The 23720-nt window shown below is 46.2% G+C and overlaps 1 protein-coding gene across 1 annotated transcript in view; it reads right to left on the bottom strand.

The window, feature by feature from the left end:
• The window catches only part of CARMIL3 (capping protein regulator and myosin 1 linker 3), a gene marked incomplete at its 5' end in the record, with an annotated part of 97482 nt that overhangs the window by 30674 nt on the left and 43088 nt on the right, over nucleotides 1-23720 (bottom strand). The window contains 14 exons of the mRNA XM_070728722.1: nucleotides 1016-1144; nucleotides 1386-1484; nucleotides 2587-2680; nucleotides 5732-5800; nucleotides 6888-7060; nucleotides 8137-8191; nucleotides 11404-11500; nucleotides 12853-12934; nucleotides 14627-14696; nucleotides 15438-15542; nucleotides 15652-15728; nucleotides 17957-18034; nucleotides 21279-21388; nucleotides 22848-22934. Coding sequence (XP_070584823.1) covers nucleotides 1016-1144; nucleotides 1386-1484; nucleotides 2587-2680; nucleotides 5732-5800; nucleotides 6888-7060; nucleotides 8137-8191; nucleotides 11404-11500; nucleotides 12853-12934; nucleotides 14627-14696; nucleotides 15438-15542; nucleotides 15652-15728; nucleotides 17957-18034; nucleotides 21279-21388; nucleotides 22848-22934 — 1325 coding nt within the window. The remainder of the gene's footprint in view (nucleotides 1-1015; nucleotides 1145-1385; nucleotides 1485-2586; nucleotides 2681-5731; nucleotides 5801-6887; nucleotides 7061-8136; nucleotides 8192-11403; nucleotides 11501-12852; nucleotides 12935-14626; nucleotides 14697-15437; nucleotides 15543-15651; nucleotides 15729-17956; nucleotides 18035-21278; nucleotides 21389-22847; nucleotides 22935-23720) is intronic.

The raw sequence follows: 23720 nt of genomic DNA, 5'->3' as shown, positions 1-23720 counted from the left end.
ATGCAATTATTATTTTCAAAGTAATTTATTGAACAGATTTGCACAAACATTTAAAATTCTTCAAAGTACTGTCCTTGGGCCTCTACATATTTTTTCCAGCGACTCTGCCATGACCAGTATGTGCCCTAGAAGGCGTCTTCGGGGGCCTCTCGCAAGGTCTTCGCCACGGCTGATTGGATCTCTTCTATGGACGAAAAACACGCCTTGCCACAATGCACTATGAGTTCACAAGTTCCTGGCCAAACACCAGGTGCCAGCGCTGCCCCACCCCCTCTATAGTCTTGATGTCGCCCCAGCAGACTTCTTTTTGTTCCCAGCCCTGAAAGGAACTCGTTTTTCATCCATAGAAGAGATCCAATCAGCCGTGACGAAGACCTTGCGAGAGGTCCCCGAAGACGCCTTCAAGGGAGTGTACCGGTCATGGCAGAGTCACTGGAAAAAAATGTGTAGAGGCCCAAGGTCAGTACTTTGAAGAATTTTAAGTGTTTGTGCAAATCTGTTCAATAAATTACTTTAAAAAAAGTAATTGCATTACTTTTGGAGCGTACCCTGTAAGTGCGAGGGCCAGGGTTTAGTGTCCTTGAATGGTCACTAAATGATTGGTTATAAGTTGAGGGCTATCCAGGTAAGCAGTAGTCCTTACCCAGTGAAGGCCTGCCGTCTTCGGCGCTACCAGTGTGCCCTTCAAGGCCACTACGGGCATGCACTTGCCTATCGGCGCAAGATTTGCCTTCTGTGCATGCACAGCAAGTAAACTCTCATGTGAGGACGTGCGTGTGATTGAGATTTCGGTGATTTTTGCCAATATTTTTGCTTCTGCACATGCGCATAAGCAAAAAATTGGTGAAAATCTCGCTCGGCGAGCATCTTCACATAAGATTTCCCTTGCTGCGGATGCGCAGAAGCCAAATCTTGCACGGGGATGCGCATGTGCACATCGGGGACGCGGATCCTGAGAATCGCTACCGGAACGTAGCACCTTACTGTTCCGGTGGTAGGCTATCACTGTCCTTACCGCTCTTGAATTCTTGGCTTCTTTCATCAACTTCTGAGCATAAAAGACTTCTTCCTGGACAGAATCGGCCGAGCACGTTCTCAGGACCCGTAGTTCCTCCTGAACTCGCACGCAAAGCCGAGTCATCATCTATGGGATGGGGGGGAAGGGGAAGGGAATGTTAACCCAGACCCCCATTAAAACCCTCCAATGCTTCCCTCTCACCCCACCACCACCAATCAGAGAACCTGGTGACATTCAGGCCACCTCGAGTCCCATCAGATCTTGCGGTGGTTCCCCTTGGTCACGTCCGCAAGGCCTCCCCCCCCCCCTCTCCCAGGATGTTAAGGATGGACGGGAGAAGAGCGTCCAGGGAGATGGGAACGTTTACTTGCTCGGCGCTATGGGTGACGATTCCTTGATGGAGGCGGAAAGCTTGATCCTGGGAGATCTTGGAAGAGTGATTATTCCGTAGGAGACACCACTGGATCTGAGGAGGGTCGAGAAGACAGAGATAGCGGTGGAGACAGAACAGTGCAATTGCAGAAAGTTGTTCCAGGGACAAATTTGTTTAGCGGGTTCTGCTCCCGTTCTACGAACTTTCTCGCCACGTTGTTGTTAAATTTATTTATTTATTTATTTTATTTATTGGATTTGTATGCCGCCCCTCTCCGTAGACTCAGGGCGGCTAACAACAGTAATAAAAAAAACCAGCATGTAAATCCAATACTAAAACAACTAAAAAACCCTTATTGTAAACCAAACTTCCATACAAACAAACATACCATACATGAATTTTAAAGGCTAAGGGGGAAAGAATATTTCAGTTCCCCCATGCCTGATGGCAGAGGTGGGGTTTAAGGAGCTTATGAAAGGTGAGGAGGGTGGGGGCAATTCTAATCTCCAGGGTGGAGTTGGTTCCAGAGGGCCGGGGCCACCACAGAGGACTAGCTGTTACTAGAACTCGGACCACACATTTCCTGAATAGTTTTTATCCCAGAGCTGTATTCGCACTTAACAATGAACTAAAGGGTCACCATCAGTGAACTGTTGGACAATATTACTTGGTTTGTCATGTAGATGGTGGAGTGGTTCAGGGTGGGGAATTTGTAGTGGGTGGGACATTTATTCTATTTTTTATTCTATTTTTTATTCTATTTTTAAATTTACCTATTTTGATTTTATGTATGGTGGGACTGGTCTCTGGAGGTCACACGACTTTCGTTGCCAATGACAAGTCTACGGAGAGGGGCGGCATACAAATCTAATTAATAATAATAATAATAATAATAATAATAATAATAATAATAATAATAATAATTTGTTGTTTTTGACAATGACAATAAAATAATATTATTATTATTATTATTATTATTATTATTATTATTATTATTATTATTATTATTATTATTATACACTGGGAAGGAACCTATCCAACCCCACTACTCAGGCAGGAGACCCTGCACCATTTCAGACAAATGGCTCTCCAATCTCTTTCTAAAAACCTCCAGTGTTGGAGCACCCACAAAGTCTGGTGGCAAGCCATTCCACTGGTTAATTAATGAATGCCAGATTGGTGGGAGGTAGCTCACCTTTTGCCAAATCTCGTCGGTCCGGTCGGGGGCATTGCGGTACGCCGTGGTGATGTCGCTCAAGGGCAAAGCCATAAACTTGAGTGTGTAGTTGCTGAAAAAGAACACAATTTGGAAAAAAAAATGTTTTTAAGCAGGGCCAGGTGGCAATGGAGGTGCCAAAAACGTACACCTGATTCTGGGCTTATGACCATTGCTAAACTCCAAAATTTCCTGTGGCTAAGCGAGGCAGTGGTTGACAGCAATAGCATTTCAACTTATTTACTGCTTTGTGGTGCTTCTTGAAGCTCTCAGGGCTCATTTTACCACCTCGAACAACAGAAGGCTGAGTCAACCTCGAGGCTGGTGAGGATCGAACTGCTGGCAGTCGGCAGAATTTGCCTGCAGTACTGTATTCTAACCACTGTGTCACCATGGCCCTTCCTTCCTTCCTTCCTTCCTTCCTTCCTTCCTCCCTTCCTCCTCTCCCTCCCTCCCTCCCTCCCTCCCTCCCTTCCTTCCTTCCTTCCTTCCTATGACTTTCCTTCTCCCTCTACCTTCCTCCCTTGGTTCTCTTCACCCATCTTCCTCTCTCCTTTCTTCCATCCTCCCTCCCTCCATCTTTCTCCCTCCCTCCCCCTTCCTTCTCCCTCCATCTTCCTTCCTTCCTCCCTCTTCCTCCCTTTCATCTCCCTTCCTTCCCTCCCTCCTTCTTTTGCTCAAATCGGTATTAAAAAAATGTTTTTAAAAAGTTAAAAAAAAAGGGGGCTTCTTTTAAAAAACCTTTTAAAGCATTTTTTTACAACTGGTTCCAGCGTATAGGTAGTAAAAATGTTTTAAAAAATTTAAAAATATTCTGACAATCAACTGTGTGAGAACCTTTTTTAAAAACTTTTTAAAAAGTATTTTTACTACCAGTTCCGGTGAATAGATAGTTTTAAAAATGCTTTAATTTTTTTAAAGGTTCTGATGATCGCAGGCACAGCTGATTATCATAGCTGATCGTCGGAACTATTTTCAAACTTTTTTTAAAAAGCATTTTTAAAACTACCAGTTTAGGAGAGCAGGTAGTTTAAAAAATTCTTTAAAAAATGTTTTTTTTAAAGTTGACCACACCCGCCCAATCACATAGAATAGAATGGATACAATTTTTTTATTGGCCAAGTTTGATTCAACACAGAAGGAATCTGTCTTTGGTGCATATGCTTTCAGCGTTCATAAAAAGTTCACGTCCACGTCTGGTTCAGCTGGTCCCAGATTCTGAGGACCAGGAGACAGAGGAATACTGGCATCGCAGGGCAGAGTTCTTGCCATCTGAGTTTGAGACTGAGAATGAAGGGGAACTGGAGACTGGGGAACCACCAGAGACTGTAGAGCCCCCAGTTAAGGTAGTGTCTGACTCAGAGGACAATGGGGACTTCGAGGACCCTCTCTTAGATGCGAGGGTCAGAAGGATGAGAGCCAGGCATGAATATCTTTCAAGAAGGAGGTCTAGGCATTGATTAGATCTAGGGGACATTTAGCCACACCCTGTCAAAATATATATCGGGAAGGCTGATGGGAGAAGAGGTATGGCAAGCAACATTCATCATGAAGACAGAGCTTCGAAAGACTGGTTTTGATGCCCTGGATTTTGATTCCTGCTTTTCCAGAAACTGATTAAGACCCAAACAGTGAGTGAAGTGATAAATACCAGACATACTTCATTAGGGAAGATTTATGCCTCTAGCTGGCTGGCATCCCGGACTCTTACCTATGTTCTTTAGACTAAGGTGACCAGATGTCCCACTTTTTACCAATTTGTCCCGCGTCGTTTTAAAAAAGTCCCGATTTTTTTTGAAAGACATATGTTGGTTGAGTGAAAAACATATGTTGATTGACTCCCTGGATTCGATTGCTTTGGAGGCGCAATGCTCCTCGGTTGCCGTGCGATCACGTGGCATCACCGTGGGTCCCTTTGTGCATGCCCAACAGCAAGAGAGCAAGAGACCGGGAGCGCTCCTATCCGGCGTTCCAGTATAAGAAGAAAGCAGAACCGGCAAGCAATTTTGCCCTCTCCTTCTCTTACTGCTGCTTCTACTGCAATAAAAGGGCCGGAAAAGTCTGTAGAGATTTTCCAGTCGTCCGTCTCACACGCACACACACAAACCGCCCACCCGTGTATTGATGTCCCGCTTCCCCGAATTTATAATCTGGTCACCTTACTTTAGACGGGAACGCTGTCAGCCTAAAATGCCTTACAATCCACCTATTTCTTGCTGGACTTTGTATAAATAATAATACTTTTTGCCTCTATCTGTTGCAGTATAGCATAAAATATGTTGGAATAGGATTGTATTATAATTATATATATCTGGACCTCTAGCATGAAAATGCTCTGCTTATTATAATCCAGGACAGGAGGGCACTAAACTTGCCTAGTCTGCATTCCTGGCAAACAGGGAAACTAAAGGGCTCAATAAACATCCCACTAATAAACAAAGTTTACATCACTCCGGACAGATACGATCAAAGGGGGAGATTTACATTGCCTGAAGCATACACAGGACGAGAGGGTGATTAAGGAAGATTAGTTGAGATAAGGCAGAAGGCTTCAGAGAAATTAGGTGTGAGAAACATCTGCTCTGAGGAAGTGTTTCTAGGAAATTGTTTTGTGATATCTGTGGGAATAGGAAGAACTCAAAGGTATGTTTGAAGTTATGTTATTGGATGTATCACTTGACATGTATGTGTAATTATCCCCATTTCCTTATGTTCCCAAATAAAAAGAGGTACATGGCTCTATAACCGTGTCACTTCACCCAGAGAGAGAATGTGTCCAAGTTTTCTTTCTAGGATTCGGGTTCGTGAGTGACCCCACACGGCTGGGTTGCACTTAGCCCCTTTTGAGGACATTGTCTTCACTAGAGACTTTGACAGCATCCACATCGATCAACATTTCTAGCTTTCCGGCCAGACAGAACAGGAACCAGACAATATAAATTGTAAGGATACAAGCAACAAAGTTATATGACACCCCCCAAAAGCCATGCCCACCACAGTACCGGTATTTGAATTTCATCCCTGCCTCCAACCAAGGGTTCGCTTCTTGTCTCCAGTGGCTCGAAACCACCGTTCAGAGAAGCTTCAACCTTCTCTCTCCAGGAGGACATCCCTATCCACTCACTTCTCCAAGGCCCGGGCGACGTCCTGGAAGCCTTGGGCGGTGGTCCCATTCTTGTCCCAGGAAATGCTCCTAGAAAGGAGGAAGTTTAGAGTTAGGTCTCTCCCCAGAGATGCACCTGTTGGGTCTTCTCCAGACGGGGGGTTGCCGCTCCTGCTGCTCCCAATGTGCTGTGTGCACAACTGCGCAGCTCCGGGGCGCACACACGCTCGTCCGAGCAAAGATTTTGCTTCTGCGCATGAGCAGGAATCAAACTCCTGTGAGAGGACGCGCCCGTGTGTGAGATTTCGGTGATTTTTTTGCTCCCGCACATGTCCCCTCGCGAGATTTTGATTCCTGCACCTGCACAGAAGTAAAATCTCACTCATGCGCGCATATAACAGAGACGCGGAGTTGTGCATGCAGCTCTGTTTTCGCTAGTGGCATGATGGCGTTGACCGTATCAGTAGGAACCCGCTACTGGTTTTTTTGCAGCCAGACTTCACCTTTGGAGCTGCTGTTGTCATCAGATGTGTCTTTCAGGCACGTACATATAATTTACATAATTTACCTACCGGTTTGCCCAGCACCGAAAATGTGGGCTCGGCCTTCAGTGCATGCGCCTGGCCTCAAATAGGACAGCGTAGAGCCGGGGTTTCCGCTACCAGTTCTCCCGAACTGGGGGAGCCCATGTTAACAACGTCAGCCAATGAATAGGCATAGCAACTAAGTCAGCCAATGGGAGCTAAACACATCTGACTCTGTGCAGAGAATTGAAACTGGAAACTGAAGCTTAAGGATGGGCGTGGCTCAGTCTTCACTCTCCTCTCTGTACTTGTCTGCTCTGCTGAAATGAAACTGACTCTCCTGCTTGGGTTTACCTGAAGAAGAACTCTGCTAATAGTATTGTCAATTCATGATACTATGTTTATAAGGAAGTTAATGAATCCAGTTACCTGCGTGTGCTTCCGGGTTTTGATTTTTGCAACAAACTCTAATAGAGACAGAGTTGGAAATCAGGGAAGGCGGCAGGAGGAGCCCCATCTTGCTCCTTGCCCCCCAAAATAATAAGACCTCCTCAAAAATAAGAGCTTATTTCGGAGTTTTAAAAAAAAAATAAGACAGAGTCCGAACTGGTCTGAACCGCCTGAATGCCACGTCTGACTTCGGGCCTACTTACCTGAGCGTGCTGTTGATCTGAAGAGCCTTGGATAACATCTTGGCGCCGAGATCTTCCATGTTGTTCCCACTCAGGTCCACTTTGGTCAAGCAAGTGTTGCTGCCCAGAGCATTGATTAAGATACTGCAACGGGTTTTCAGCCGGGAATCGGCCACTGAAAAGGACTGTAAAGACTTTGGGGAGGGGGAGAGAAGGGAGGAGGAGAGAAAGAAAGGAGGGGGTTTGGTGTGTTAGCCTAGAGGTGGCGCTCTCGCCTCACAATCAGGAGGCTGTGAGTTCAATCCCAGGTAGAGGCTGATATTTCTCTCCCTCTAGGCGCAATGAGAATATATCTGATGAATTAAACTCCACATTGGCAACAGAAAAGGCATTCGACTAATAAAACACTCCACTCCATTCAGTTGCCCCGACTCCAGTTGCGGCCCTGTTTGGACCGGGAGTCACTGCTCACAGTCACTCATGCCCTTGTCCCCTCGAGGCTCGACTACTGTAACACTCTCTACATGGGGCTACCTTTGAAAAGTGTTCGGAAACTTCAGATCGTGCAGAATGCAGCTGCGAGAGCTATCATGGGCTTCCCAAGGTATGCCCATGTTTCACCAACACTCCGCAGTCTGCATTGGCTGCCGATCAATTTCCGGTCACAATTCAAAGTGTTGGTTATGACCTATAAAGCCCTTCATGGCATCGGACCAGAATATCTCCGAGACCGCCTTCTTCCGCACGAATCCCAGCGACCGGTTAGGTCCCACAGAGTGGGCCTTCTCCGGGTCCCGTCGACTAAACAATGTCGTCTGGCGGGACCCAGGGGAAGAGCCTTCTCTGTGGCGGCTCCGACCCTCTGGAACCAGCTCCCCCCAGAGATTAGAATTGCCCCCACCCTCCTTGCCTTTCGTAAACTCCTTAAAACCCACCTTTGCCGTCAGGCATGGGGGAACTGAAACATCTCCCCCTTGCCCATGTAGTTTTGGTGTATAATTGATTGTGTGCTTGTTTTTTATATACTGGGGTTTCTTTTTTGGACTTTTTAACCTAAAACTGTAATTTAGATTGCTAAATATTTGATTTGTTACTATGTATTGTTTTTTACCATTGTTGTGAGCCGCCCTGAGTCTGCGGAGAGGGGCGGCATATAAATCCAATAAATCTAAATCTAATCTAATCTCCCTCATTAAACAACAAACAATTCATAAGCCCCGTAAATAATACTTATAACAGTTCTACCGCTTCGGACCGGCCAAAAACTTACACACTCTTCTTCTTGGATAAATTGCACTAACTTCTGGAGAATTTCTTCCAGGATTCTGAAGTAAAAAAAAAGATTAAGAAATGGCTCCTGTCAACATTACATCACCCTCCATATCCCCACCCTCTTCCTCCTCCTCCTTACGTTCAAAACTGGAAAGGAATTGCACTCATTCCAAGGCAGTCCTTAACTTATGACCACAATTGAACCCGACATTTCTGTGGCTAAGTGAGACAGTTGTTAAGTGGGTTTTGCCCTGTGTTATGACCTGTCTTGCCGCAGTTGTTAAGTGAATCACTACAGTTGTTAAGTAATAACATGGTTGTTAAGTGAATCAGACTTCCCTATTGGCTTGGCTTGTCAGAAGGTCACAAAAGGGGATCACATGATCCCCCCGGGACACTGCAACCGGTGAAGCGTCTGAATTTTGATCACGTAACTGTGGGGATGCTGCGAATGGTCGTAAGTGTGACAAACAGACATAAGTCACTTTTCTCAGTGCCATTGTAACTTCGAATGGTCACTAAGTGAATGCTTGTAAGTCGAGGGCTACCTACATAAGGTAGTCCTCGACTTACAACCACATCTGAGCCCAAAATTTCTATCACTACTGGAGAAATTTGCTAAATGAACCATGCTCCATTTTGCAACCAATCACTGAATCCCTGCAGTTGTTAAGCAAATAAGACCGATGTTAAGTGAATCTGGCTTCCCCATTGCAAAAGGGGGTCATATGACCCCTGGACACTGTGACAGTCATAAATATGAGTCAGTCCAAGCATCTGAATACCGCAATGGTACTAAGTGTGAAAAATGGACGTAAGTCACTTTACTCAGTGCCGTTGTCATTTTGAACGGTCATTAAGCGAACTGTTGTAAGTTGAGGATGGCCTGTAGCTAGGTCTGCCTGTTTGAGTGATATATCAGTGATTCTCAACCACAGCGACTTTTAAGATTTGTGGACTTCAATTCCCAGAATTATTATTAATAATAATAATAATAATAATAATAATAATAATAATAATAATTTATTAGATTTGTATGCCACCCCTCTCCGAAGACTCGGGGCGTCTCACAACAATAATAAAAAACAATATTATAGCGAAGCAAATCTAATATTTAAAAAGAAGCATATAACAGTGATCCCCCGATCATTGCGAGGGTTCCGTTCCAGGACCCCCCGCAACGAGCGGGTTTTCGCGAAGTAGCGCTGCGGAAGTAAAAACACCATCTGCGCATGTGCAGATGGTGTTTTTACTTCCGCAGCGCTAGCGAGGAGCCGAAGATTGGGGGCGGCGCGGCTGTTTTAAAACGTCGCCGCCGGCATGGGGGGCTTGCCAGCACCCCCCGGACCCCCAACCCGGGTTTGCTGGGCTGCTAGGAAGCTGCCCATGCCGGCGGCGACGTTTTAAAACAGCCGCGCGGCTTTCCAATGAGTCCCGAAGACAAACGTCAAACTTCCGCGTTTGTCTTCGGGACTCATTGGAAAGCCGCGCGGGTGTTTTAAAACGTCGCCGCCGACATGGGGGGCTCGCTAGCACCCCCCCGAACCCCCAATTCGGGTTTGGGGGGGTGCTAGCGAGCCCCCCATGTCGGCGGCGACGTTTTAAAACACCCGCGCGCCTTCCCAATGAGTCCTGAAGACAAACGTCAAACTTCCGCGTTTGTCTTCGGGACTCATTGGAAAGCCGCGCGGGTGTTTTAAAACGTCGCCGCCAACATGGGGGGCTCGCTAGTACCCCCCCGAACCCCCAACCCGGGTTTGGGGGGGTGCTAGCAAGCCCCCCATGTCGGCGGCGACGTTTTAAAACACCCGCGCGCCTTCCCAACTGAGCCCTCAAGCCAAACGAACCTGGGTGGCCGGGCGAGCAGCGAGCGAAGGGCGGGTGGCCGGGCGAAGGGCGGGCGAGCGGCGAACGGCGGGCGAGCGGGTGCTGGGGGGGGCTTCTCGCCCTCCCGCCAGCAAGAGGGGGAAGACCCAGGGAAGCCGCCCAGCAGCTGATCTGCCCAGCGCCATCTACGCATGCGTGGCCATAGAAAAAAAGGGCGCGCATGCGCAGATGGTGTTTTGACTTCCGGGTTGAAAAATCGCAAATTAGCCTGTTCGCAATAGTCGGGAACGCAATAACCGGGGGATCACTGTAAAACCCTATCATATTTAAAAACCAAACAGCACATACATAACAAACATAAAATATAAAGAGCCTGGGGGAAAGGTGTCTCAATGTGAATTTCGTCCCATTTTATAATAATAATAATTATTATTATTACTATTATTATTTATTAGATTTGTATGCCGCCCCTCTCCGGAGAGTCGGAGCGGCTTATAACCTTTCTCACCACAGTAATTAAGAGAATCGGTGTGGTTGTTAAATTGGGAACCCAGTTGTTAAGTGAATCTGGGTTGCCCCGTTAATTTGGCTTGTCTGAAGGTCTCAAAAGGGGGTTCCCACGGACCCAGGGACACCGCACAACCATCTTAAATGTGAGTTCAGTTGCTAAGCAAGGCTGGGAGTTGAAGTCCGCCTGTCTTTAAAGTTGTTGAGATTGAGAAATAAACTCTTTTAATAGTTGCTTTATTACAAATTAAATCATGGCCCAGCCCAGGGGTGGGAGGCCAGAAACAGGCCCATTTCCGACTTCCAGGAGGCACGTTTTTCGCCCTCCCCAGCCTTGGAGGCTTTCCTCGAGCTTCTAGGAAGGCGAAAATGGCTTCCCCCAGGCTCCAGAGGCCAGAAACAGGCCCACTACCGGACTAGTGGGAGGCCCATTTTTGCCCTCCCAAGGCTCCAGAGGCTTTTTTCGAGCCTCTGGAAGGACAAAAACAGCCTCCCTTCAACTCTGGAACCCAGAAACGGGCCCATTTCTGGACTTCCAGGAGGCCTGTTTTTCACCCTCCCTGGCGCTGAAGGATTTCTTTGAGCCTCTGGGAAGGCAAAAACAGCCTCCCCCAGGCTCTGAAGGCCCTCTGGAGGCTGGAAACGGGCCCGTTTCCACACTTCTGAGAGGCCCATTTTTCACCGTCCCAGAGCCTCCATGTGATACCTGCACTTGCCTGGCATCCAAAACGGGCGGCGTGGAGAGTCCTGGGAAGGGAGGGGCATGGTGGGTGGGGCCAGCTATCCTTGGAACTACCGGTTCAAAAACCAGATGTAAAATTTGCACCCTGTTCGCCTGAACCGGTCTGAACCAGCTGAATCCCTCCCTGGCCCAGCCAAAAAGCTTAGGTACAGAAAAATGGCGCCTGTTTCCCTCCGAAAAAATACTCACCGGGATTTGACATTAAAATTCTTTCCAAGCCAGAGGTGTCTCAAAGATTTGTTCTTACTCAACGCCGGGAGCAAAGTGATCAAATCTGCATCGAAGCCTGTTGGGATTATAAAAGAACAACCAATTATGTCTATTTCTTTACACGGGTAATCCCCGGGTTACTAACAATTCACTTAGTGACCGTTCAAAGTTACGACGGCATTGAAACAAAAGGGACTTAGTGCCGTTTTTCACACTTAGGACCAGGGCAGCATTTCCCCCTGGTCACGGGATTCAACTTGGCAAATGACTCATATTTATGACGGTCGCAGAGACCCCGGGTCATCTGTCTTTTGCATCCTACTGACCAGCCAAGTCGATGGAGAAAGCCAGATTCACTTAACAACCATGTTACTCATTTAAGAACTGCAGTGATTCACTTAACAACCAGGGCAAGGAAAGTCGTAAATGTGAGGCAAACTCATTTAACAAGTGTTTCACTTAGCAACGCAAGTGTTGGGCTCAGTTGTGGTTGTAACTCGAGGAATATCTGTCATTTATTTCTATTTCACGGTAGTCCCCGACTTACAACCGCAACAGAGGCCCGCATTTTTGTTGTTTTTACAAGCTTCCTTGCTGCTGTTGTTAAACAAATTGTTGCAATTCGTTAAATTAGTAACCTCATTGTTAAGTGAATCTGGCTTCCCTTCACCACAGTGGCCAGAAAGATGGCAAAACTGCTCAAAACTCACTTGGCATGGGTCCCGCTTAGCCACAGCAAACTCGGGCTCGGTTACGGTCGTAAATCGAAGACTGACTGCAATTTCCCTGCAAAGGGGTCTCAGATTCTCCCCTTTTCCCCCCTCAGAACTTCATTTTTCATTTCATTTTTTTAGCGATATTAGATTAGATTTAGATTAGATTTATTGGATTTATATGCCGCCCCTCTCCGCAGACTCGGGGCGGCTCACAACAATGGCAAAAACAGTACATAGTAACAAATCTAATATTTAACAATCTGAATTACAGTTTTAGGTTAAAAAAGTCATAAAAGTAACCCCAATATATATAAAAAAACAAGCACACAATCAATCATACACCAAAACAACATGGGCAAGGGGGAGATGTTTCAATTCCCCCATGCCTGACGGCAGAGGTGGGTTTTAAGGAGTTTACGAAAGGCGAGGAGGGTGGGGGCAGTCCTAATCTCTGGGGGGAGCTGGTTCCAGAGGGTCGGAGCCACCACAGAGAAGGCTCTTCCCCTGGGTCCCGCCAGACGACATTGTTTAGTCGACGGGACCCGGAGATATTAATAGGGTTTTTTAGATATGTACATTGTATATTGGCTGATAAGTTGTGAACCGTCCCCAATTCGTTTAAAAACCAATCGCCCACATTCATCCTGTCCTATGCCCCTGCTAGGGTGTCTCTGGAAGTATTCGTGCACCAAAGAGGAGTTTCGAGTCTCACCGTTATCTGAAATATCGAGACCGCTCAAGGCGTTTATCCCAGGCATCTGTTCCTGGAGGACTTGAGCTCCTGGAGAACGGAGCTAACACAGAGAGGAGAAAAAAAAATGGCATTTATTTATATACCACATGGCACATTCACGTCCTATTTCAGCAAAAAAAGGAACACTAAAATACAAAACATAGAATATAAAATCAGAGACCTTAACAGAAACATTGCAGATGGATATCTAAATCTAAATCTAATGTCCAGTCAACGAAGCAGTGGATGTGATGTGCCGGTGCCTGTTGTGGTTGGCTCTGGCCCAGCTTCTGCCCCAGGGAATGGGGAGGTGGACGCAGGGGAAACTTCAACATGTCACAGGCCTGTGTTATTGCCGACAGAGTCAGTTCAGAGTTTAGTTTCCTCGGACGAAGAAGAAGGTGGGAGTGACTCAGCAGAGGGGGGCTTGGCACACAGCCCAGGCAGTCCATCTCCATTATCTTCCATTGATTCGAATGAAGACGTCTTGGACCCACGCAAGCGCAGAATTATGCGTAGAAGAGACCAAGTAAGGACATATTACAGGAGATAAGAGAGGCCACCTGTGTTTGGGTGGGGCTCCAGTAATTAGGGCTGCTGCTATAAATAGCAGTGTGTGGGTTTGGCCGTTGTGGAAGAGTATCTGATTGCAGTTCTTCAGGAATCGTGTGTTGCTGTTTTCTGGACTTTGTTGATTTTTCACGTCTTTGAAACCAAAGCAGAGCAACGTGTGTGTGTGTGTCTCACTTTGTTGGAAGAAGAAGGGGTGTGAAGTTTCTTCACAGCTGCTAGCTAAGTACTTAATGACTGCTTAAGGAAAATTGTACAGACTGCCCAGTTGTTTTGGGAAGTGTGCTCTTTGCAATACAAAAAGAGTGCTTAGTTTATTTTGCATTTTGTGATAAAGAACATTTTTATTTTATTTATTTATTTATTTATTTATTTATTTATTTATCCATCCGTCCAATACACAAAACACATCAAGAGGAATGGGCATAAAGTATTACATAAAAGGAAAAGATATGAAAATGGAAGAGAAGCTATATGAAAGGGAGAAAAGATATATGACATATGGGATAAGGGGAGACAAATTGGACAGGGGACGAAAGGCACACTAGTGCACTTATGCACGCCCCTTACTGACCTCTTAGGAACCTGGAGAGGTCAATTGTGGATAGTCTAAGGGTGAAATGTTGGGGGTTAGGGGTTGACACTACTGAGTCAGGTAATGAGTTCCACGCTTCGACAACTCGATTGCTAAAGTCATATTTTTTACTGTCGAGCCTGGAGCGATTAAGATTGAGTTTGAATTTGTCGCGTGCTCTTGTGTTGTTGCGGTTGAAGCTGAAGTAGTCATTGACAGGCAGGACGCTGCAGCATATGAATTTGTGGGCAATACTTAGTTCGTGTTTTAGGCGTCGTAGTTCTAAGCTCTCTAGGCCTAGGATTGAAAGTCTGTTTTCGTAGGGCATTCAGTTTTGGATTTTCAAACGTGTGTGTGTCTGAAATTTGTACCCTTGAATTTTTGGGAGACTCCTACCAGAGAGCCCGGCGGAACACAATCGACCTCTCCCCTTTTCTAAGGGTTCTGTAAGGGGCGTGCATAAGCGCACCTTCGTGCCTACCATCCCTGCCCTACTGCCTTTTTATCTTTCTATCACTACTTTCTACTTGTGTTAATACATACTATAATACTATACTTGTTCGACAAATAAATAAATAATTACATTTCATCCCCGTATCCCAATTTTACCTCACATCCGCTCAAATCCAGATGCAGGTCGCTGAGGTGGGTGTTGGAAGACAAACCTTGCATGAGAGACCTGTGTGAAGGTTGCAAACACGGATTATTGCTTTTCAATGTTTTGGCAAATATATTTCCCCCAGGTCTTTTTCAACCTTTGAAGAAGGAAGTTTAATTTAACAGGGTGGCCTATCAAACCACCTAATATTTAAATTCTAATATAAATATATTTATAAAGTATAATATACATTTATCTTCTAATATTTATAAACGAAATGAAGTTAGGAGGCTAAACCCCGCACAAACAAAATATGTACAAAATCAGGAATGAGGTGAAATTGTTAGCTTGTTAGTGCCCCTGTTGTCGCAACAAACACTCACAACACATGTGGAAAGAACATGCATTTGAGAGAGTTGGGTTTAGTGGTTAAGGTACAACTCTATAAAACAGGAGATGTGAGTTTTAGTTCCAAAGCCATCTGGGTGACTTTGGGCCAATCACCAGGAGATGGTGAATTCTAGTCCCGACTTAGGTATGAAGTGTGAAATTTGGGCCAATCACCAGGAGACGGTGAGTTCTAGTCCTGCCTTAGGTATGAAAGCCACCTGGGTGACTTTGGGCCAATCACCAGGAGACGGTGAGTTCTAGTCCCACCTTAATTATAAAAAGCCGGCTGATTGACTCTCTTCCCCACCCCCAACTCTCTGCCCACCCACCTCTCAAGGTCCTTGGCTCCTTTTGTCACAGTGACATTGCACATGAGACAATCACCCACCCCAGGCACAGCCCAACGTGGGCACCGAGAGCCGCGAGACTCACCGCAAGGCTTCTACGGGAACCTTGATGCCGGACAGGTTCACACAGTTGAGAGAATAGGCACTGCAGAAGAACTGCTTCAAAGAGGGTGGGAATTCTTTGCCCTTCCTGGGGGGTGGGGGTGGGGGCGAGAGGATTCCGCTTATTATTTTAGCCAGACAAACACACACACACACACCTCTATTTGCAGATGTTAAAAAACAATTATTATCCTTACCGGTGGGGAAAGGTGTTTCGCGAAAGATTGAGGTAGCAGAGACGAGGGCAGCAGCCATGCAGCAACGCGCTAAAAAGCTACAAGAAATTTTAAAAAAAACAAAAACAAACTATACCGCACAGCCAGGTGTGAACCGTGATCCTGCTTACAAAAGCCCAGGAGACCATTCAAAGTTGGCAACCCGCAATGTCACAAGTCAGGGGTGTCAAACTCGATTTCATCAAAACCTAACATCAAAGACGTCATCTGGAAAGCGCAACAAAGAAATTTCTTCCTGCGCCAACTCAGGAAGCTCAAACTGCCCAAGGAGCTGCTGATACAGTTCTACAGAGGAATCATTGAGTCTGTCATCTGCACCTCTATAACTGTCTGGTTCGGTTCTGCAACCCAACAAGACCAACATAGACTTCAGAGGAGAATCAGAATTGCAAAAATAAAAACCCAGTTGCTGCCAACCTGCCTTCCATTAAGGACCTGTATACTGCACGAGTCGAAAAGAGGGCTGTGAGAATATTGATTGACCCCTTGCATCCTGGACATAAACTGTTTCAACTCCCACCCTCAAAACATCGCTATGGAGCAACGCACACCAAGACAACTAGACACAAGGGCAGTTTTTTCCCAAACGCCATCACTCTGCTAAACAAGTAATTCTCTCACTACTGTCAAGCTATTCACTAAGTCTGTACTACTACTATTACTACTAGTTTTTTTCATCATCCCTATCACCCATCTCCTCCCACTTAGCACTGTAGCACTATAACTTGTTCCTTGTATCCTTAATACAGTGATACCTCGTCTTATGAACCCCTCGTCATACGAACTTTTTGAGATACGAACCCAGGGTTCAAGATTCTTTTGCCTCTTCTTCCGAACTATTTTCACCTTACGAACCCGCTGCCATCGCTGGGATGCCCCGCCTCTGGACTTCCATTGCCAGGCAAAGGCTCCCCTCGTTGAGAAACCTCACCTCCAGACCTTCCGTTGCCAGCGAAGCACCCATTTTTGCGCTGCTGGGATTCCCCTGAGGCTCCCCTCCATGGGAAACCCCACCTCCAGACTTCTGCGTTTTTGTGATGCTGCAGGGGAATCCCAGCATCACAAAAATGGGGGCTTCGCTGGCAACGGAAGTCCGGAGGTAGGGTTTCCCAGCGAGGGGAGCCTCAGAGAAATCGCAGCATTGCAAAAACACCAAAATCTGGAGGTGGGGTTTCCCATGGAGGGGAGCCTCAGGGGAATCCCAGCAGCGCAAAAACGGGCGCTTTGGCTGGCAAAAGGGGTGAATTTTGGGCTTGCATGCATTAATCGCTTTCCCATTGATTCCTATGGGAAACATCGTTTCATCTTACAAACTTTTCACCTTACGAACCTCGTCCCGGAACCAATTAAGTTCGTAAGACAAGGTATCACTGTATTTTTATTAATATTGTTTCCTGATTGCTTATTTGACCCCTATGGTAATCATTAAGTGTTGTACCTCAAGATTCTTGACAAATGTATGTAAACTGAGAACATATGCACCAAAAAAAAATCCCTTGTGTGTCCAATCACACTTGGCCAATAAAGAATTATATTCTATTCACTGAGCGCCACTTTATGGTTGTGTTTGACCTTGGGAGGGGCCGGGGGGGTGGGCACATAGCCCTCTCAACGTCAGTCGTGTTGGGGAGGTGCCCGAACACTCTTCCAATGAAAATGGGCTTTCCAAGCTCAGCTTTTGGCTGCCACAGGCTTCTGCAACCCTCTGCCAGTGAAAATGGAGCTTGAGGGGGGGGCATGCGAGGTCTCCTCCGGGCCCCGTTTTTGGCTATGACAACCTCCTGGGAGCTCCCTTTCTGCTGGCCTGAGCCCTTTGCCAGCAAAAACGGTTTTCGGCTGCAAAAAAGCCTCCTGCACTCCTGCAACCCTCTGCCAGCGAAAACGGAACTCGGGAGGTCTGCTCCATTTTCGCCAGTGGAGGCATCGCGGACCAGCCTTTCGCTGTTTCTAGAGTGGCCCTGTGGACCAGATTTAAGCACCCCACGGGCTGGATCTGTCCCCCGGGGCTCGAGTTTGATACCCTGGCCATATGTATTGTGGTCACCAACTTTTCTGGCTGGGCAGATTGTTCTTGTGTGAGTGGCAGGTGCCTGTCAATTCCATTGGTCCAAGAATGGTGCCGCCTTACATGCACACTCGCCTGTGACTGTGGTGTAGTCGGTTACAAATGGGCTGCAGGCCGGAAAAAGGACCACAGGCCGTGGAATGGGTCCCCCACCACCACTATAGCCAACCCCTCCCCAGATCGGTTCTCTGAAATCCTTACTGCGTCTACCGCACAATCAGTGGAGGATACGTCCAGGTGAATCAGTGCATTCGGCTGTGCCAGAAAGGAGTAGAAACTCTGTCGGAAAACAAAGAAGAAAACGCATAATAACCAAACCAGGATATACAGGCAGATGTACAAACGGTGTATTTACTGAGCTTTCGGTGTTAGAAAACAGCAAAAAAGGGGAAATAAATTATTGTTTTTTCATTTTATTACGGTCATGCAATCAAAATTCAGATGGTTTAATACTAGAAAAAATTAAACACTGCGCAGAAATGACCAAACTATCTTTGGAAATTAGAAATAGTGATGAATCTTTATTCTATAACTGCTGGGACCCCTTTTACAGCTGGTTAGAAAAAAAGAACAATTCGCCCAACAACTGTTAAAAATTCTTTATATATAAAGATAAATATCTGGTGTTTAAATTATTTCAATGGATGAATGAGATACAGATATATGTAAAAATTAAACTTATCTATTCAAAATCTCTCTGCTTTGCTACACTCACTTCCTTTTATTTATTTATAATTCACATTATTAGTTCTATTGTAATGGGCTACAGAGAATATTTATAGTTTATATTATCAATACAGATCTGCCGTACACTCGCCCACCTTTTATTGTTTATTGTTAAATGTACATTGTGTTACAATTTACTGTATAATTTTTGTTTCTTCCTTTATTTTTATTTTTTTTCCCATTTTTTTTCTTTTCCTTTCTTCTTTCTTTCTACATGTCCATATTGTTACTTGTACTGTTATTGTTTTACTGTGTTTACCCTTGTAAATAAAAAATTATAATAAAATAATTTTTTAAAAAATTATATAAAAAAAAATTCAGAGGATGGGCGCCCGACTCCGCTGATGTTGCAGCGTCTCAAATAGAATATAAATATAAATAGAATATAAATAGAAATTTCTATTACTAAGTGTTGTAACCTGCCAGCAGTCCGTGTAGCTGGTAGCGGATCGCATCGAGGCCAATGAGATAATGCACAATAATTTATAATAATAATAATAATAATAATAATAATAATAATAATAATAATAATAATTTATTAGATTTGTATGCCACCCCTCTCCGAGGACTCAGAGTGGCTCACAACAAGCAATACATATACAAATCGAATATTAATTTTTTTTTAAAAAAACCTTTATAAAAAAAACAATCATACAGTCCAGACAAACCATACATAAATCGGAACAGCTAGGGGTATGTCAATTTCTCCATGCCTGGCGACATAGTTGGGTTTTCAGGAGTTTGCGAAAGGCAAGGAGGGTGGGGGCAGTCCTGATCTCCAGGAGGAGTAGATTCCACAGGGCCGGGGCTGCCACACAGAAGGCTCTTCCCCTGGGTCCCACTAGACAACATTGTTTTGTCAACAGGACCCGGAGAAGGCCAATTCTGTGGACCTAATCGGTCACTGGGATTCATGCGGCAGAAGGCAGTCCCGGAGGTATTCTGGTCCAATGTAAAAGCTTTATAGGTCATAACCAACACTGAATTGTGACCGGAAACTGATCGGCCACAACCAGCAACCAGGACATTGCAGCATATGATCTTGTGGGCAATACTTAGATCATGTTTAAGGCGTCATAGTTCTAAGCTTTCAAGACCCAGGATTGTAAGTCTAGTTTCGTAGGGTATTCAGTTTCGAGTGGAGGAATAAAGGGCTCTTCTTGTGAAGTATCTTTGAACATTTTCAAGGGCTTTTAATGTCTGAGATGCAATGTCCTATCTATCAAAGACTACTTCAGCTTCAACCACAACAACACAAGAGCACACTGTAAAAAATACGACTTTAGTAAGCGAAGAACTCATTACTGGACTCTGTAGTGTCATCCCCTAGCCTCCAACACTTTACTCTTAGACTGTCCACAGTTGACCTCTCCAGATTCCTAAGAGGTCAGTAAGGGGCGTACATAAGCGCACTAGAGTGCCTTCCGTCCCCTGTTCTATAGTCTCTCCTATATCTCCTATATCTCTATAAGCTTCATTGTGTATTATTGTGTATTGGACAAAATGAATGAATGAATGAATGAACGAACGAACGAACGAACGAACAAACAAACAAACAAACAAACAAACAAACACATATATACACAAATAAATAAATTAATTAATACACACACACACACACACACAAATAAATAAATAAATATAAGGAGGAGGATGAAGAAAGGTAGGTTGAGGAGCAGGAGGAGGAAGAGAAGGAAGAAAGGAGGAGGAGGAAGAAAAAAGGGAGAAGGAGGAGGAGGAAGAGGAGGAAGAAAGGAGGAGGAGGAAGAAGAAAGGGAGAAGAAGAGGAGAGGAAGATGAGGAAGAAAGGAGGAGGATGAAGAAGAAGAAAGGGAGAAGAAGGAGGAGGAAGAGGAGGAAGAAAGGAGGAGGAGGAGGAAGAAGAAAGGGAGAAGAAGGAGGAGGAAGAGGAGGAAAGAAAGGAGGAGGAGGAAGAAGAAAGGAAGAAGAAAGGAAGAAGAAGGAGGATGAAGAGGAAGAAGAAGAAAGGGAGAAGAAGGAGGAGGAAGAGGAGGAAAGAAAGGAGGAGGAGGAAGAAGAAAGGAAGAAGAAAGGAAGAAGAAGGAGGATGAAGAGGAAGAAGAAGAAAGGGAGAAGAAGAGGAGGCGAAGAGGAGGAAAGAAAGGTGGAGGAGGAGGAAGAAGAAAGGGAGAAGAAGAGGAGAGGAAGAGGAGGAAGAAAGGAGGAGGATGAAGAAGAAAGGGAGAAGAAGGAGGAGGAAGAGGAGGAAGAAAGGAGGAGGAGGAGGAGGAAGAAGAAGAAAGGGAGAAGAAGGAGGAGGAAGGGGAGGAAGAAAGGAGGAGGAGGAGGAGGAGGAAGAAAGGGAGAAGAAGGAGGAGGAAGAGGAGGAAAGAAAGGAGGAGGAGGAAGAAGAAAGGATGAAGAAGAAAGGAAGAAGGAGGAGGAAGAGGAAGAAGAAGAAAGGGAGAAGAAGAGAAGGCGAAGAGGAGGAAGAAAGGAGGAGGAGGAGGAAGAAAGGAAGAAGAAGAAAGGAAGAAGGAGGAGGAAGAGGAGGAAGAAGAAAGGGAGAAGAAGAGGAGAGGAAGAGGAGGAAGAAAGGAGGAGGATGAAGAAGAAGAAAGGGAGAAGAAGAGGAGGAAAGAAAGGAGGAGGAGGAGGAAGAAGAAAGGGAGAAGAGGAGGAGGGGAAGAGGAGGAAGAAAGGAGGAGTAGGGAGGAGGAATAACAGAATATCAGGATTCGAAGCGACCTTGGAGGTCTTGTAATCCAACCTCCTCCTCTGGCAGGAGACCCTGTATACTATTTCAGACCAACAGATGAGAATGCCGATCACTCACATTTGCCTCGTCAGTGCCCAGGAGGCCGGGATTTTTGCTTAAGTCAAGATGGCGGAGAGAACTGGTGAAGGCTGGGTTGGCACTGAAGGTCTGGCACAAAACGGCAAGTCCTGAGCAAGGAAGCAGAGAGCCACGTCAACGCCCACAATCGGGATGTGTATACTTCAACTCCCAGAATTCCCTGTACTAGGTACCTATGCTGACTGAGGAATGCTGGGAGTTGAAGTCCAGTAGACATTCTGGAAAACGAAGGCCTCACTAATTTGGAGTAGGCCGAGTTAGCCTAAAGCAGTATTTATTGGAAGCTTAGAGATGCGTGGACTTCAACTACCAGAATTCCCTGCACTAGGTACCTATGCTGACTGAGGAATGCTGGGAGTTGAAGTCCAGTAGGCATTCTGGGAAACAAAGGCCCCACTAATCTGGAGTAGGCCCAGTTAGCCTGAAGCAGTATTTCTCAACCCTGGAAGCTTGAAGATGCGTGGACTTCAACTCCCAGAATTCCCTGGCCAATATGGGAATTCTGGGAGTCGAAATTTACCCATTGTCAAGTTGCCACGGTTGAGAAATGTTGGTCTGGGATATAATATTGGTTGAACTCCCCAAATTTGTCAGCCATTAATCCATGTTTTATACATTTATATTTCGTGCCCTTGTTCTATGTTTAACCATTAGCCACTCAGTCATCCATATATAAATTTATAATTAAAAGTAGCCAATTCCTTCTTCCTGCCTCCTTATCTTCTTTCCTTCTGCTCTTCCCATACTTCCTTTGTTCCTGCTTTACTCTTCCTTTCCTTCTCTACTTCTTTCCTCCTTCATCTTTCTTTTGCCCTCCCTCCTTCCTTCTTTCCTCCTTTTCTTCTCTCCTTCCTCCCTCTCCTTTCCTTTCTCCTTTCTTTCCTTCTTCCTTCCTTCCCTCCCTCCCTTCCTCTTTCCTCCCTCCATTCACTCTGCTTTTTTTCCTCCCTCCCTCTCCTCCCTCCCACCCCCCTTCCTCCCTTTCCTCCCTCCCTCTTCCTTTTTCCTTTCCTTCTTTCCTTTTTCCATCCCTCTTTCCTTAGTCCCCCTTCCTTACTTTCCTTCTCTCTCCCTCTTCTTCTTTCCTTTCTCCCTTCTTTCTTTCCTTCTTCCTTCCTTCCTCCTTTCCTTCCTCCATCCTCCCTTACTTTTTTCCTTCCTTCCTCTGTCCTCCCTCCCACCCACCCTCTTTCCTTCCTTTCTTCCCTCCCTCCCTTCTCTCCCTCTTTCCCTTCCTTCCTCTCTTCCTTTCTCCCTCACTCCTTCCTTCTTCCCTCTTCCTTCCTTCCTCCTTCTCTCCTTTCCCCCTCCCCACCCTCTTTCCTTCCTTCCTTCCTTCCTTCCCTCCCTCCCCTTTTTTCCTTTCCTTCCTCCATTTTTTTCTCCCTCCCTTCCTTTCTTCCTACCCTCCTTCCCTCCCTCTTTCAGCTATCTAAAGGAAGGGAAAGGCAGCCTCTCTATTCAAAGACCCTTTTCCAAAGCAGCCCCCCCCCCCACAGCTCCCACCTCAACCCCCTCCCTCTCCCCATTAGTGCCCTGGGTAGGTACCTTTAGCAGTGATGCCGGTCTTGGAAAGGCAAAGTTTGCTAAGGCCTTTGGGGAAACACAGGAGCTGCTGACTCAGGGCACCCAGGCCTGTGCAGAGGGGAGAGAAGAAAGGGGTCAAGGTCACCTTCTCTCCCCCTCCCCCCCAAGGACAACCCTCCCCGTTTCAAAGCAAGCTTAGCTTGTCCCACAGTCTCCTGCAGGGTCCAGGTTTTGCAGACTTTGCTGGATCATCTACCTTCAACCCAACCCCTGCCCTCCAGTTGTGGTGGGATGCAAACTGCCACTTCAGGATCCTGGGAACCAAAGCCCCTCCCCTTCCCCAACTTGTGGGGATCCCTGAGGTAGGGACAGGGTGGGGTTCAGCCTCTTTGGACTGATTTGGGCGAAGGATTTGCTAATTTTACATCTGCTTCGCCGAACGGGTAGTTACAAAGACTGACCTCTACAGCATGGGGGAGGCCATTTTCGGCCTCCCGGAGGCTCGAGAAAATCCTCCAGAGCCTGGAGAGGAGAAACACCTCCCCACCCCCATGGGGCCAGGAGGCCACAACCATCCTGCCTGTCCCCTCCTAGGAGCCTTGACACAGTCTGTTTTGGATGCCAGATAAGCACAGGGCCAGTGCAGAGGCTCTGAGAGGGTGGGAAATGGGCCTCCCGGTGGCCCTGGATGTTCCAGAGCCCAAAGAGAGGCCATTTTTGGCCTCCCGGAGGCTCAAAAAAATCCTCTAGAGCCTGGGGAGGGGAAACCAACCTCCCTGTGGTGCAGGAGGCCACACCCACCATCCTCTCCCCCCCCCTGAGTCTCCACGCAGCCCATTTTGGATGCCAGGGCCGGCACGGAGGCCCTGGAAGGGCAAAAAAAACAGGCCTCCT

Source organism: Erythrolamprus reginae, chromosome Z (genome assembly GCF_031021105.1).
Source record: "Erythrolamprus reginae isolate rEryReg1 chromosome Z, rEryReg1.hap1, whole genome shotgun sequence".
Classification (NCBI taxonomy): domain Eukaryota; kingdom Metazoa; phylum Chordata; class Lepidosauria; order Squamata; family Dipsadidae; genus Erythrolamprus; species Erythrolamprus reginae.
This window is presented reverse-complemented; position numbering and strand designations above follow the sequence as displayed.